This window comes from Carettochelys insculpta, chromosome 3 (assembly GCF_033958435.1).
Source record: "Carettochelys insculpta isolate YL-2023 chromosome 3, ASM3395843v1, whole genome shotgun sequence".
Taxonomy (NCBI): domain Eukaryota; kingdom Metazoa; phylum Chordata; order Testudines; family Carettochelyidae; genus Carettochelys; species Carettochelys insculpta.
Genome location: NC_134139.1, coordinates 102,447,631 through 102,462,218, shown reverse-complemented (window position 1 = coordinate 102,462,218; position 14,588 = coordinate 102,447,631). Strand labels below are relative to the sequence as shown.

Below are 14,588 nucleotides of genomic sequence, written 5' to 3'. Positions count from 1 at the left end.
TACAGAAATCTGAAACATCAACATGTTATCCTGAGAGAGTATTTCATGGAAAAAATGATTACAAGGTTTGTGTTCAGAAGTTTTATATACAAAAGTTATTATCGGGGCAAAGTAAATACAATACTTGATTTCAACTATAAGTAACTTTGCAACTCCAAAAGGGTGGGGGTTACGAATGCTAAACGATTATTCTTTACAAGTAGATTTTAATACAACCAGATAGCCACTGAAAGACAGAATAATTTACGACGTCCTGAAGAAGATATGGCTAAAAGCTCCAACTTCTAATACCTGACAAGTCAGTGACAGAATTCAGGGGTTCACACAATAATTGCTTTGGTGGCCATTCTGACAAGTTTTCCTAAAATACTTAATTAAGTCAAGGAAAACAAATAAATATGCATGTGTCCAAATGTTTTAATTAGTATTTTTCAGACTCACTAAATAATGTGCAATTTTATTTTGGAGCCCTTGCTGCCCCTTCTGGACTCCCGCTCATCTCCTCTGGCCCCTGCCCTCACAATCTCTCTGCACAGATCCCTATGGCCCCCCCATTCACTGCCTCCCAATTGCCCTAAGCTCCCTTCTGTCGCTATGTACCCCAGGCTCACCACATTCCTTATCTTTTGATCACCATGACCCATACAGTTGGCCCCTGGTGAAACTCCTGCCTCGGCCTGGGGGCCAACCTCTCAGTCTTCCTTACTGTGCAAACACATGATTCCTATTTGTATTGATCTCTTACAACTGGTTGAATGATCATAATCAGAGTCATTATCAACAACTGTCAAAGAGGGACACCTGGGAGTGGGGGGGGGACATCAGTTCCAGGTCTTAGACCAGGTGTGTCCAACCTGCGGCCCTGGACAGCTAGTAATGCGGCCCCACAAGATCGTAAACTTTTAACATTATTATGTGATTTATATACATTAACTATATTATATATTTTGTACGCGACCCAAGACTATCTTCACTCAATGCGGCCCAGGCAAGCCAAAAGGTTGGACACCCATGTCTTAGACAACGTAGTGGACTGTATCCTTAGAAAAATCTGTGGATGATGCTAAGTTTTCAGAGCTGATGCCAGGGAAGGGGAGTCACAAACACTCTGAAGAAGGTAGGAATTAGAATTCAAAACAACCAAATGTTAGTAAATGTGATGGAGTTATGAAAAAAGTTGTTATTCCAGGGTGCATTAACAGGAGTGTTGAACAGGTTGAACCTCTTTAAGTCCAGCACCCGCAGGACCTGACCAGTGCTGAAAAAGAGAATTTGCTGGACCATGGCGGGGGCGGGGGGGAGGTGTCAATATTGTCTAGCAGCATTATTAACATTTCCACTGCTTACTGAGCTCTTAGAAGACATTTAGAGGTAAATTGCAGCTAAATAACACAGAACACGGAGAGCCAGGACTGGTGGCTAGAAACAAACATGGGACTGCAGAAAACCCGGTCCCACCCATGATAAGCAGTTGTCTAACTAAAATCATACCAGATTACAGATGTTGCCAGACATGAAAGGTTAAACCTGTATTTAAAACACAGGAGACAATTTTACCTAACAGATTGGTGCCATCACGATTTTTATATTGGAAAAGCTTTCCCCCGAGTTGAAAGGCTGCTTCAAATCTCACAGAGTTCATTATAGCATTTTTGACTAGGAAATTTTCATATTTTAGATGCAGATACAGCCAGCTACAACGTTTCCTGGTTCAAGGCCTAGTCTACACTTCAAAGTGTAACCATTTTGGTTAGAATTGATTATTCTTAAAACAGCAATACATACTGAAGCCCTTGTACACATGAAGTTACACCCATATAAAGATGGTGTACATTCTTCCCATATGAAAACAGTCACACCAATAAAAAGCACCTTTATACAGAGTCCACACTTAGGTAGCTGCTCCACTTAAAGCAGTACAACTGTCTAGTTTAGGCAACACAAATAAATGTTCAATGCTTTTAAATTGTTACATGTGTGAAAAAAATTAAACAAGTTTAAAATTAAAACTTGAAGTCTCAAATACAGCTTTTGTCTTTAGAAATGGCCATCAATAAATTAAGGCTTGGAAGAATGCCTCTAAATATTCTGAAGTTATGTAAAAAGGAAATACTTTTAATGTACTTAAGCAGAAACTTGGCCCATAACTGAAGGCTAGAAGAGAAATTTTCCTTGGAAACAGAGGGAAGAAGGGTGACTGAATGACATTTAGATATCTATAATAAACATGTAAGTCATTTTAACATAGACTTAAAAAATATTCAGCTCCTGAGGGGAAAACACTGAAAAATGACAACTAAAAATAGATAAGATATATCTATGCAGTTGCCACAGTACCATGCATATCCACAGCAGAAGGAAAAAATGCTGTACTCCTGATTTACAAATGTCACACACACAATGGCTAGGAGTGAGTTTGTTTTTTGGCCAAACTACCATGTAAAACTAATTGTTAAAGCTGATATTAGTCACAGCATCCATTTTAAGTGTTGGTAAATATTTTTCATTACAAAACAAAGTGACATAATGAAGCTCCAAAAAGAGGAGAAAATTTCTTTGGTATATGAAGTACAGATATTTCATCTACTTTGTAAGAAGTTGTTTATTTAACTAAAACATAGGAAAGTAAAGGTGGTCAGAATGTAATTTGCAACGGTCCTTGAAAGTGAAAGAAAATGGAAATAAGATCATGTATGTGTCCTTTCACCACCTCTAGGACTTGTGTCATCGCCCAGCAGGTTTTTCCTGATTTCTAAATCTTGTCTAATTTTGTTTTCCTAGAAGACTGAATGAGTGGTAAACTAGGCTGATAAAAGTTGCAAGAAAGCAACATCTAAAAAAAAACCACATTTCCTCAAAATATAACTCACTTTTTGGTCATAGCTATGATAGCTGTAAGGCAATAGTTGTTAAGCCTTCAGTTACTGAGTATCGTCACATAAAGGACTAAAAGGTTCCCATTTTAAGTTAAGTTTTCCTGGCCTCTCTTCAGTAGGAAACAGTACGGTCCAATGGAGAAGTCATGTAGTGTGTGACAGTGGACCTGGTTTCCATTCTCTGGCAAGCCTATGGAAGGCAGACATCCGTTTCCTCATCAGTAAAATGAAACTAATATTTTTCCACCCTGGTAAGCACTGAGAGATAAAATGTCATTTTTATTTTAAATAGGCATTCCGTGTGTTGTGTTACAATACCCAGCATCGAACCAAGTCCTCCAGCAAAGAGAGAAAAGCTTTAAGGTTCACAGCAAGTCTGATATTTCAGAAGTAAAACTTTAAAATTAAATTCAGGACTTCTTTATGCATGATAAGGAAATAAAAGGGGAGCACAAAGTAATTTTATACATCCCATTTACGGAAAGTAGCCATTGGCATTTTTTTGGTTCAAGAAAATCTAAGTAGTTTACAAATATTAATGACCAGGACTCATTACATCCTTGTCAGGTAAGCAGTCCATTCTACAGGTAAGGAAACAAGCACAGAAAAGATAAAATGGCTTATGCAAAGGCACTGAAACCTGTGGCAGAGCCAGGAATAGCATTCAGATCTCCCGTTCTTTGACTTAGGAGTTTTTGTCCCATTTTTAGAAGTGACTTTGGTATTTAAACACTAAGTATTAAAAGTTTCAAGTCAAGCAGGCACTTTTGCAAGTTTTACCCTCAGGTGTTAGACTCAAGAGAGTGGATTGTTTAATACCTTATCACAAAATAAATTTAAACTTCTAAGTTTATTTGCAATTCTGCAAATACCAGCTATTTAATTGTAACCCTAATTGGATTTTCATTTGGACACACAATGAAGGTTCTTTAGTAATACACATCTTACCTGTTGTGTCTTCCAAATCTATCAGTTTTGGCATTAAACTTTCAGGTAGTTTTTCAGGTAAGTCATAGCCATTCTTCCTAGCAACTACCAGATGAAAAGCAGCACAGAATTCATCTAGTGTCAAAGCGCCATCTTTATCAAAATCAGACAACTCCCTAAAAGAAAAACTTACTGTAAATAAAATCAGATTGTTAGATGTGTATTTTATATAATTCCATTCTCCGTGCTAGTAATTAGGCCCTACAGTGCTATGCGTTTTGAATGTTCTTTGACAGAGAAGAAACCTCTAACGACTAATCCTAAAATTAACAAGAGAATCATAGGACTGGAAAGGACCCCTGAGTGTCACCTAGCTGAGTCCTCAGTACTCATGACAGGACTAAATACTATTAGGCCATTCCTGACAGGTGTGCGTGTATAGCCTACTCTTAAAAATCTCCAATGCTGGACATTCCACAACTTTCCCAGGTAATTTATTCCAGTGCTTAACTAACCAGAGAGTTAGGAAGTTTTAAATTAGAATTGAAAATGTAAGCCATCTGAACAGCTATGAAGCAGGCCAAATGTTTTGTGGACAAGTTGTTCAACAAGAAATTCTGACATTGCGGCACTCATTCTACAATGAAATTAGGAGTGAGCTTTGTGCATAAGTCATTGTGGGTCTTAATAAATTTACCCCAAAGCACATGTGACTAAATGAAACATGCATGACATGAATGTATCTTATTCCACGCAATTTCAACACGTTTTGGTCATGTGAAGTACCTGACATTGCTGTGTGGACTCTAGTTCCCTGACAAATAGGGGCCAAGTCCTGATCCCACTCAAGTCAGAGGAAAATGTAATACTGGCTTAAATGGGAAAGGATTAACATTAGAATGGTACTGGCATTTTGTGCAGGTGATATTTTCAAGGAAGGAAGATGAAAAGCGCTGACTGATTGTCAAACAGCTCTAATACGAAACAGCTAGCCCAAATTTTGACACTTCACACTTACCAAATGTGAGAAAGCTCAAGAATAGGTAGTTTTGATTTGGTAAAAAATTCTTTAGCTGCAGACCCTGAAATATTAAAACAATAATGCTTAATACTTATCGCAAGACTACCAACCTAAATCTCTTAGCTTCTCATAAAAACTAAACAATTTAGAAACAGGTCTAAGAGAATGATGCTAATTAGAAGCATAAAACTGACAAAGCTGATAGACAAATTAGTTTCAAAGCTTTAGTTTCTTTTTAATCACATTGGCACTGTACTGTATCATAATTTAGTAAATGTAGGACTTCTTAAAATATGATATAAAAATCCATGTTCACCAGCGCTTGGCCTCTGGGAATATAAAATTGCTCTACATACAGTAACTTCAGTGTTTAAAGAACTCACCTGGAATAAATCCATTTAGATCAGGTTGAATGGTTTTAAACTGATTTACATAATACTGCCTTTGTTCATCAGTTATTTTCCAGGGATCATCGTAACTACTTGATTGCCTACGAATTTCATTTGCAGTTGTAGCTGATGCAACAGTTCGTACTGTTGTCTGGTCCTGTAATGAAACATTTTTTTCCTCAGTATTATCTATCTAAAACAATCATATAGACTGCCACGCTTCTAGACTACTTGCCTTGAATGCTTAGTTATTTCTTGTAGAAGTTTAAGAGTTGCAGGAAGCTGTCAGCAGATTGCATATTTTGGACTACCAAGCTACAGGAAATATTTCTGCACGTTAAAATAAATGGAGTAGAAGTGACTGCAATTATGCAAGCAACAAAAAGGCATGAAGTCTATGCAGAGAAAGCCAAATACAAATATTCTGAGTTATGTTTAAATGTGTCTTCAAAATTAAGCATAGTTTCAATTTTGAAAAGCTTTCCTTGGTAAAAAGCTGTCACATTTAACAACTCAAATTATATAAAAGTATCTGTAGGGTAACTAAGCATAAACAGATTTCTGACCTCCACAACACAGTAAACTGGAGTCCACAGTATGAATTTGAAGCAAAGGCATGAAAAAGATGATTGCAACATTAACCTGAATGAAGCAAATCAAATGAATACCAATAAAATGTCACACCTGGACAGAAGCAGGATGCATGGCTAAAAGAGTACTGGTTGGTGGGGTATCTGCAAAACTGACCCAATTTTCTTGATGTGGTGGTGGGGAATGGCCAGACCATATGGGATCACCAGTAGTAGATGAGCCTGAAAGCAGAAGAAACAGTTCCCTTTCAAAATATAACCACCTGAGAAAAATTAAAGAAAAACTTTAGTTGGACAAAGTCCACGGAAAATTGTGAAACAAATGTGCTTCATGGAGAAGCACTCTGTGATTACTGAAAAATAATCACAAAGCAGAAAGTAGTAGGGTTAAAAACATCCAAGTTATTCTTCAATATGTTACTATAGTAGTAGTATTCTGTACTGAACAATACTCCTTTAAGAAAATGTGAAAAAGTAAGGGATTGCTTACTGTCACTGATATAAGTATTAAAAAAAGACCTGGGTTGTGAATGTGTGCTATAACAAAAATAATTAAAATGCAACTTATGCATATTTTTCTTTTCAAAGAACTGTGAAAAGAAACCAAACATTGTATGGAAAGCCAAGAAATTAATTCAGTTATTTCAAATTGTCACATGACATTCCTGCAATTCAGATACTCTGCTCTCTCTCTTTTTCTGTAATGTTTTGATATGCAATTTCACCAACTGCTCAGTTTGAGTGCATCAGTGTTCTTGGCATCTATAGTTCAATAATTTTTCATCTTTGCTAAGGCAGCGTGGCACTTACTCAAAAATACTTAAATCTCAAGTGGATAAGATTATGTAACAGGGAGGCTTACCAAAACCCTTACACATTTGTTTCTCATAAATGTGTTCTCTTCAGTGAACTTATTTTGATTATGCTGTTTTGAATGTTCAGTGCTTTAACGTATTTTTTAAATATTTATGGCAATTTTCTTTTTCCTTTTCATTTGAGTCACCCAGTGCCTGTGTTACAAAAGTCTGAAGTGCCTCCAAAAGTTGTGATTAGATGAAAAAAATTGAGAAAGACTTTGGACAGAATAGGATAACCAGGATAACGCACAAGGTGTTTGCGGTGCATGCCACAGCAGTTTGCAGCTGAGCAGGGTCCATGCTTGCTGTGCTATAGTATCTGCACAGCTAACTGGGGAAAAAAGGGTGCAAAACAATCGTTTCGCATTGCTTTCAAGTAGAGAGGGAGGGAAGAGATAGGCTCATCATGGAGACTAATGACATGTACTTAGAACCTTCGCATATGGCATTGGGACCCTTGCCCAAAATTCAAATGAGTAGCAGGAGCTGTGGGATGGCTACCCACAGTGCACTGCTATTGAATCTATATTGGCTGTGGTAGTGGGGACACACTCCACTGACCACATGCTTAGTGAGGACATGCACCTTTGACTTTATAAAATTGAATGATAAAAGCAGACCTCCAATTCGACCTAATTCCGTAGTGTAGACACACAAAACTAGAAGTAACAAACCAAGAGTCAAAATAACTAAAGCCACTAGACCCTAAGAATGTGAATTAACTATCAACTGTAAGTGCGAGAGAAAGTACAAATTCCAAGTATTAAAAAGCGCCTCAGTTCTGGAAAAAAATGCTGAGTTAATTTAACCTAGTCTAAGAAAAATGAAGTTCAAACCTACATTACGGTAGTCTCTTTACCCACAAGCTGCACTTCTACACAGTAATAGGGAAGATTACAGCTAGTTTCAGCAACATTACCCAGGGGGAATTCTGTGCCACAGCAAACATGCAGAATCCATGCCTTCATTCCCAGATTTTTTTCCCCTCTGCAGAAAATAGTTCTGTTGGAGTGGCTGTGGCACCGGAAGTGAGGACAACCAGCTGAATGAGGGGGAAGATAAGAGGCTGTGTCCCTCACAAAGGGCACTAGGTTGAAGAGGCCTGGGACAGAGGTGGTCACATGAGTGTGCTGGGGAGAGAAGGGATTCAGAAGGGCTGGAGAGGACAGATGGGGTGTGGACTCAGTAACTGCACGGATATAGGCTGAATGCAAAAGGGGCTGCAGGGACATAGTGTGACTAGCATGTGGGGCACGGTCACATGAGGATTGGATGTGCCTGACTGAACGGGAGATTCCAGAGCCAGCCAGAGTCTGCACTGGAAAGGCTCCTGAACTTCTTAACCATACTCCTTGTTTCATACTTCTCCCTCCCTCATCCAACAATTCTCCAAGTTCACTTCCCGCCTCTTCCCTCTCCTGCATTACCTGACTCTCCACAAGCCTTTGCACTGCTTCTGAGAGGTGCACAAAACAAGAATTTCCCCAGGAGTAAGAGCAAGTCAGTTTTATATCGCCATACATTTCCTTCAGGGACATGTGTATACCGTCCATCCTCTGCTTCCCACCACATTTTTGGCATTTTCTACATTACATTTATGTGATATGTCTGCCACCGCCACGTTGCAGATTGTACAGTTCTGACAGGCAACAATTTAACAGTATGAACTGCAACTGAACTGCCCTCAATAAAAGTGTGTAAACAAATACTGAGCATCTTTTTTGGCAATGTATTCTGTCCATACTGAAAACGTAAATCTAAGCTGACCTAAACTTAAAGCTTTTTTAAATTTATTTTATTTTTCAATTCCACATCAGGCAACACTAAGTAGAACACAAGACAGTTATACCTGGTTGTGCTTCACTAAACGGAGCCCAAAAAGGCCCAGGTCCAGCTAGAGGTCGTTCATTATTCCCTCCGCTAGGATGGCGATTGTGCTTCCTCCATGTATGTGGAGAGGTTGGTGGGGATTGCTGTGGTGAAACAACTGGAGATGTGGATTCCTAATAAAACAAAGGAACTTTTTAAAATTCTTGCTTCACTAAAAATCATAAAAATGTATCTAAAAAGTTTGCTTTATCAGGCACATAGATAAGTTGCAACGCTTACTACACAAGTCATGTGCGAACATACCCGTTCTCACCTTCTGGTGCCATAAAGAATGTGGGCAGCATTACCTTCGATAAAAGTAAACAATCGTTTGACCTAGCGATTGGCTGAACAAGCAAGAATGTGTAGATCTGTAGGCTCAGTCTGTGCAGTGCAGCAGAAAAGGACCTGGAGATTACAGTGGATGAGAGGCTGAATATAAGTCAGTCAACAGTGTACCCTTACAACCAAGAAGGCTGAAGGCATATTGGAGTGCATTAGGAGAAGCATTTTCAGCAGCTGCCATTCAAGAAAAGAAGAAATCAACCGCCTCCTCCCCTCTCTCTTCTTGGCAGTCACTCGATAAGAGGACGTCTTCATGTCACCCTCCAACGTGTGTGTCCACTGATGGCCAACAAGCTCGTTTCTTGAGCCGCAGAAAAGGCAGGTGTTGGTAGCTGTTAGAGGCGTATGGGACAGTTTTTGCTGTTCTTTTCTCCTTCTCTGCCTCTCCCCATCAGCACCGCAGTGGGACCTCTCAAATTACGCCATCCCCTCACAGATTACTGCTTTCCACTGGGCATGGTTTTGGACAAGGTCCTCCCAGCATTGACACCAATGCTGCACTTTTTCACATGTGCCTTCAGCATGTACTTAAATAGCTTCCGCTGCCCTCCACTGCTCCTCCTTCCTTCCTTCAACTCTGAAAACAGTATCTGTTTTAGGAGGTGCCAAATCAGACTTCTGGACCACATGACCAGTTCAATGAAGTTGTTAGCGAATGATAATGGCTTCAATTATGGTCATGTTAGACTCTCCCAGGAGCTAGTGTTCATGTGCCTGCATCAATGTCAACTTCAGCGGAAAAACGACTTCTAAAGTATGGGAAACATTCCACATTTTCCAACAATTCTCTGTTGACTTCAATAGAAGGTTTAAGAGATTGACCCATCAGCGAGGACTGGTGGAGCACCCTGTTTTTTTGATGTTCTGCATGAGGCCCAGATTCCTGCATGTTTTGGCAAAGGCACTTTAGATGGTCTGAAGGGCTGTGGGAGAAAGAGCAGCAGCCACATTGTCATCTACATACTGGAGCACCATGATTGAGGTCAAGGAGGTCTTGCTTTTAGCCCTCAGTCTCCTGAGATTGAAAAGCTTCCTGTTCATTCTACAGATAATCTTCATGCCATCTGGAAGCTTGCCATCAAAGAGGTAAGGGTCACAGCGATGAAAATGCAGAACAGTGATGGGTCAATGATGCAGCCTTGTTTGATTCCCATTTTGGGCTCAAAAGGGTTGCTTTTGGATTTGCTGTTGCTCAATACTGTTGCAGTCATGTTGTTGTGAAGCGGCCTCAAGATGCTAATGAACTTTGTGGGGCAGCCAATTTTTGAGAGGGTGGATCCAAAGGGTACTACTCAGGGTACTAGGTTGAATGCTTTGGTCAGGCTGATAAACTCATATAAAAGGCTTGATATTGTTTATGATATTTTTCTTGCAGTTGCCAGGAAGTGTAGATTATGTCCACTGTTCCTTGGAATGGTCAGAAGCAACACTAGGATTCTGGGAGAATTTCTTCTGAGAGTGGAAGGAGTCAGCTTGCAAGGAAACAAGATTTTCCTTGACATTGCCAGGAAATAGATGCCATGATCGTTTCCACAGTCTGACATGTCATCCTTCTTAAAAGATACTGATGATCAAGTTCTCTCTGAACTCTTGCAGCATCTTCTACCTATCCCAAATCTTGAGAATCAGGAGGTGGATTTTTCTGGGGCAGTCTGACCAGCCTTCTTTGACGACTTCAGCATGGATTCCATCTAGTTTGGTTGCCTTGCTGCACTGCATTGCTTTGACGGCAGCTTGGACCTCACTTCGGGTAGGAAGTGTTACAAGATTGTCCCTAGACAGCTGCTGAGGGATTTGGTCCAGGGATACTAGGTCCACAGTGGATGGGTGGTTCAAGAGCTTGTTATAGTGCTCCCTCCAGTGAGAAGCAGTGTCTTCATAGTCTTTTAAAAGCTGGGTACCATCCTTTGATCTCAGGGGATTGATTCCCTGCTTTCTCAGTCCATAAACAGCTTTGGTGGCATTGAAGAAACTTTTTATATTGTTAGTGTCTGAGAGATTCCACAGTTCTTGTGCCTTCACAGTCCACTGTTGGTTTTTCCAAGTACTTGTTTTAAAATGGCCTTCTGCCTTGGCATGTACTTCTTTCTTTGTGCTTGTCTATACTTACCAGCAGATCAACATGCTGGTGGTCAAACATCCAGAGAGTCTGGTGAAGACATGGCAAAAATCAAACCCTTTGCATTTGGCCACCAACCCCTGTACTCCAAGCTATTGTGTTTGGTAAGGGACGTCAATGCAAGACTATAGAGGCTCGAACTTCACTAGGGAAATAAGTCTATTCTGATACATAATTTTAACTACGGCATTTGCCTAGTTAAAATTGACATCTGAAATCGACTTATTTCCCTGGTATAGACTTACCCTTCATTGTGCAGTTTATGCTGCTTTGCCAGGCCCTAAAGGCTTTCCTCTTTGCCTCAATCAGGCATTCAGTTTCCATTCTGTTCTAAAAAAACAGTCCTGATGCTTCCTGCACCATTATTTGATTAACTGGAACACTTGAATAACCAGCATAACTCACAGGTAGGTAGCTCCAGTCAGTGGACACCAGGCAGGAGCGCAGACAGAGCAGAGGAGCCTGCTGGCTGCACTCACGCAGCTCAGAAAGACACAGGCCAGCACTCAGCACTGATTTCCTCTGCTACCCTGCATCCCTCCATGCTGCATGCGAGTGCAGCCAGCAGGCTCCTATGCTCTCCCACCCAGCGTGAGTACTCTCTATTATGCAGAATATTCAATCATCCGGCAACCTCCAAGGTCTCTGTGAATGTTGGATATCAAAGTTTACTGCAGTTAGAACAGAATGTAGCAACACTAGTGGGACTCACAGCACTATCATGGCACCTTACTTCAAATAAAAGTCACACTTAAATTTTAGTTACCTGTTGATCTGTTGATGTACGTTGCTGGACTGCATCGTGGCTCACAGAGCCTTTTTTTACTTGAACCCGTCCAGGAGGGGGAGGAATTACACTTGAATATGAAGTTGAGTTATCAGCATCTGAAGAATACAAGGCTGTGTGTCTTAATTCCTGTTCATTCTTTGGACCAACAAATCTGGGTAGAGGAAGGTCCTTTACTGTTAAAAACAACAATAAATCTTAATAAAGAATTTTTTTTATTATACAAGAGTATAATGCTAACATTGACTAGTTTAAAATGCAGTTCTATTCTAAGACATTCTATGGAATATCTTATCTGTTTTGTCTCCATATTGGTGCAAATTACAAGCAAATGCATCCAGAGATTTTTTTTCTTCTGACTCTTTCAAACACCACTGTAAAACTCTGTTTCTTAAACCAGTATAACCACACAATTTTCTACAGAGTTTCATGTTTGCAAAATGACAGTTTGGTTCTTCAATGGTGACATATTCTACTGATCTTCAAGAAGGAATTCAGCTCATTCTTGCACAGTTATATATACTTAATTATATTTTGTTACACAATTTTGCTTAGTCTATAAATTTGATCCACCAGAAATTCCAGGAATACTTTAGAAGTCCTTGCACGTACAGTGCTTCAGCTAGGGATTTAGATGTTAAAAACTTCACTAAAGCAGTTAGATATAATAATGCATACTTTAACTGAAGTGGTTTCTTTTTATCTTCACAACAGAGACCATAATTCTACATTTCTCAAAACTTAAGTACTGCTTAAACCCATTTATTACTCATCCACTTTAATCTTGCTTCATCTTTTCTACATAAACAGCTAATAAGGTACTGTACTAGGATACTATCAAGGGATGTTTAGTTACAGTCAGACTTGGCAGTAATTTCATTATAAACCCTTTAAGTTTACACATGAAGACTTACCAAGCGAAGTAGTACACAGTGCTTTCCTGTGTCTCCCTGTTAAAAATTTTTTAAAACTAGCCAGCATGTAAAAAAATCTTTTTTCTCAAATAGTGCTCCCCTCCCTCTGAATCCTGACATGCAATGGCACACCTAGTGCACTGACTGAAGTGCAATGTGCTGTCTAAATTACTTATAAAATATTTAAGAACAAACACTTCTAATCACAGCTCATTTATGAGGTAATTTTGTGGGGATTAGTTTTGGTTCTTGTTTTTATTACATAAAAATTAAATATACACGTCCTATTGATGGTGTAGTGAAATTCTTTGTACAATTAAATTGTTACATAGATTAATTTGTTTTCCTAAATTTTGAACATTAAGGATTCGAGTAAACTATATTTGAATATCCCCTTTGAATACATAATTTAATTAAAATATAACCTAGGATTAACTCAACTGTTTAGTAAGTAGCATAATAAAGTAACAGACAGAGTTCAAGCAAGACCTTTCACATTTTCCCCTAAGCATGGCCTCAGCATACCAAAAAAACCCCCAAAAAGCAGTCCTGTAGCATCTTAAAGGCTACCAATAAATAAATTTGTTAATAAGCTTTTGTGGGCAAGACCCACTGCATGCTAATCACAGTGTTAACGCAGGGCGTGCCCAAAACTGAAATATATTTTAAGTGTTAAATCCTTTTCATGTTTGCACCCACCCTGCTTTGCCTTCATTCACAAGAGTAAAGAAAATTCAGTGTAAGATGACTTTGTTCTTTGTGAAAGTGCCCCCCCCCCCATGTTTTATGGAGAATGCTATGAATATAAATATGCGTAACTCATAGATGCTTTGGTCAAAATGCATCTTGTAACTCATTGTTTTTAATGGTATAACCTGCTAGATCTGTAAATGATATTTTTATGCATGTATCATTTTTGTAGTTGAAGTTATAAACACTGTTTACCTATTTGTGTTCCAAATGTGTCTCCGTGAAGACCTCAACTGGAGATGCCATTGTGAGAGTATGGCTTGTCAGAGGCTAGCAATACTTAGCTGACAAAAGGTCTTACGTGTCAATTCACATCTAAAGAACTTTGTTGCTTACATTAAAACCAGTAAGTAGGCAATGGCTGATTGCCTAAAAAGGACAGGGACAGATAATTTCACTCATGTGACAGTCTCCATCTTGGAGTATACTATTACACAAAGAGAAGAGTGGAATTCCCTCCTCCGGGGAAGATATTAAGAGGGCCCTGGAGTTTGTCCATCTTTTATCTTTACCCTGCCTTGCAAATTGCCTGTAACACTTGAGGGAGAAACCAAAGCACTTTGCAGTTTACTGGAGACCCAAGTCAGGGTATGATCATTCCTGACTTGAAGCTTTCACCTGATACAAAGGCAGCTGTTCAGGGTAAGAACTCACAAGAATAAAATTAGCTACGAACTTTATCTTTTGTTTGATTAGTAACTCTGATCTGCTTGCTTTCTTATAACCACTTACATTTTATTGTTTCGCTTAATAAAAAACTTTGTTTCTAATCAAACCCAGTGTAAATTACTACTTGAGGAGGGTAACTACCACACATACGTCCACTTCATTGATAAATAGGGCTTACCTAACGAGCCATCCACATGCTAATTTTTTGCAAAGAGACTGATTTATCTGAGGTTATGATCCCTTCCCGGGTTGATTTCCCATGTGCTGTAGAAATGCACCTGTTCAAAGCTGTGCTTAATCAGCATCTGCACTGCTATGCAGAGGGACAGTAACCTCTGTGCCTTGGCTGGGGGAGACCGGAGGAGCCGAGTCAGCAGGACAGGGTGGTGGGCAGCCCCAGACAACAAGGCGGCAAATGTCAGTAGCCTGATCATCATACAGGAGAGTAACCCAAGGGATCTTCTGTGACTGCACC

At 39.5% G+C, this 14,588-nt stretch overlaps 1 protein-coding gene across 7 annotated transcripts in view; it reads right to left on the bottom strand.

Annotated features, from left to right (window-relative positions):
• Positions 1-14,588, bottom strand: part of REPS1 (RALBP1 associated Eps domain containing 1) — a 79,254-nt gene that overhangs the window by 45,248 nt on the left and 19,418 nt on the right. For 6 of the 7 annotated variants that reach the window (XM_074990469.1, XM_074990467.1, XM_074990466.1 and 3 more), the window contains exons 3-8: positions 11,760-11,956; positions 8,510-8,663; positions 5,898-6,025; positions 5,208-5,370; positions 4,822-4,885; positions 3,825-3,979 (exon numbers count right to left, since the gene is read on the bottom strand). In XM_074990469.1, coding sequence (XP_074846570.1) covers positions 3,825-3,979; positions 4,822-4,885; positions 5,208-5,370; positions 5,898-6,025; positions 8,510-8,663; positions 11,760-11,956 — 861 coding nt within the window. The remainder of the gene's footprint in view (positions 1-3,824; positions 3,980-4,821; positions 4,886-5,207; positions 5,371-5,897; positions 6,026-8,509; positions 8,664-11,759; positions 11,957-14,588) is intronic. The other variant, XM_074990470.1, reaches the window with a different exon arrangement.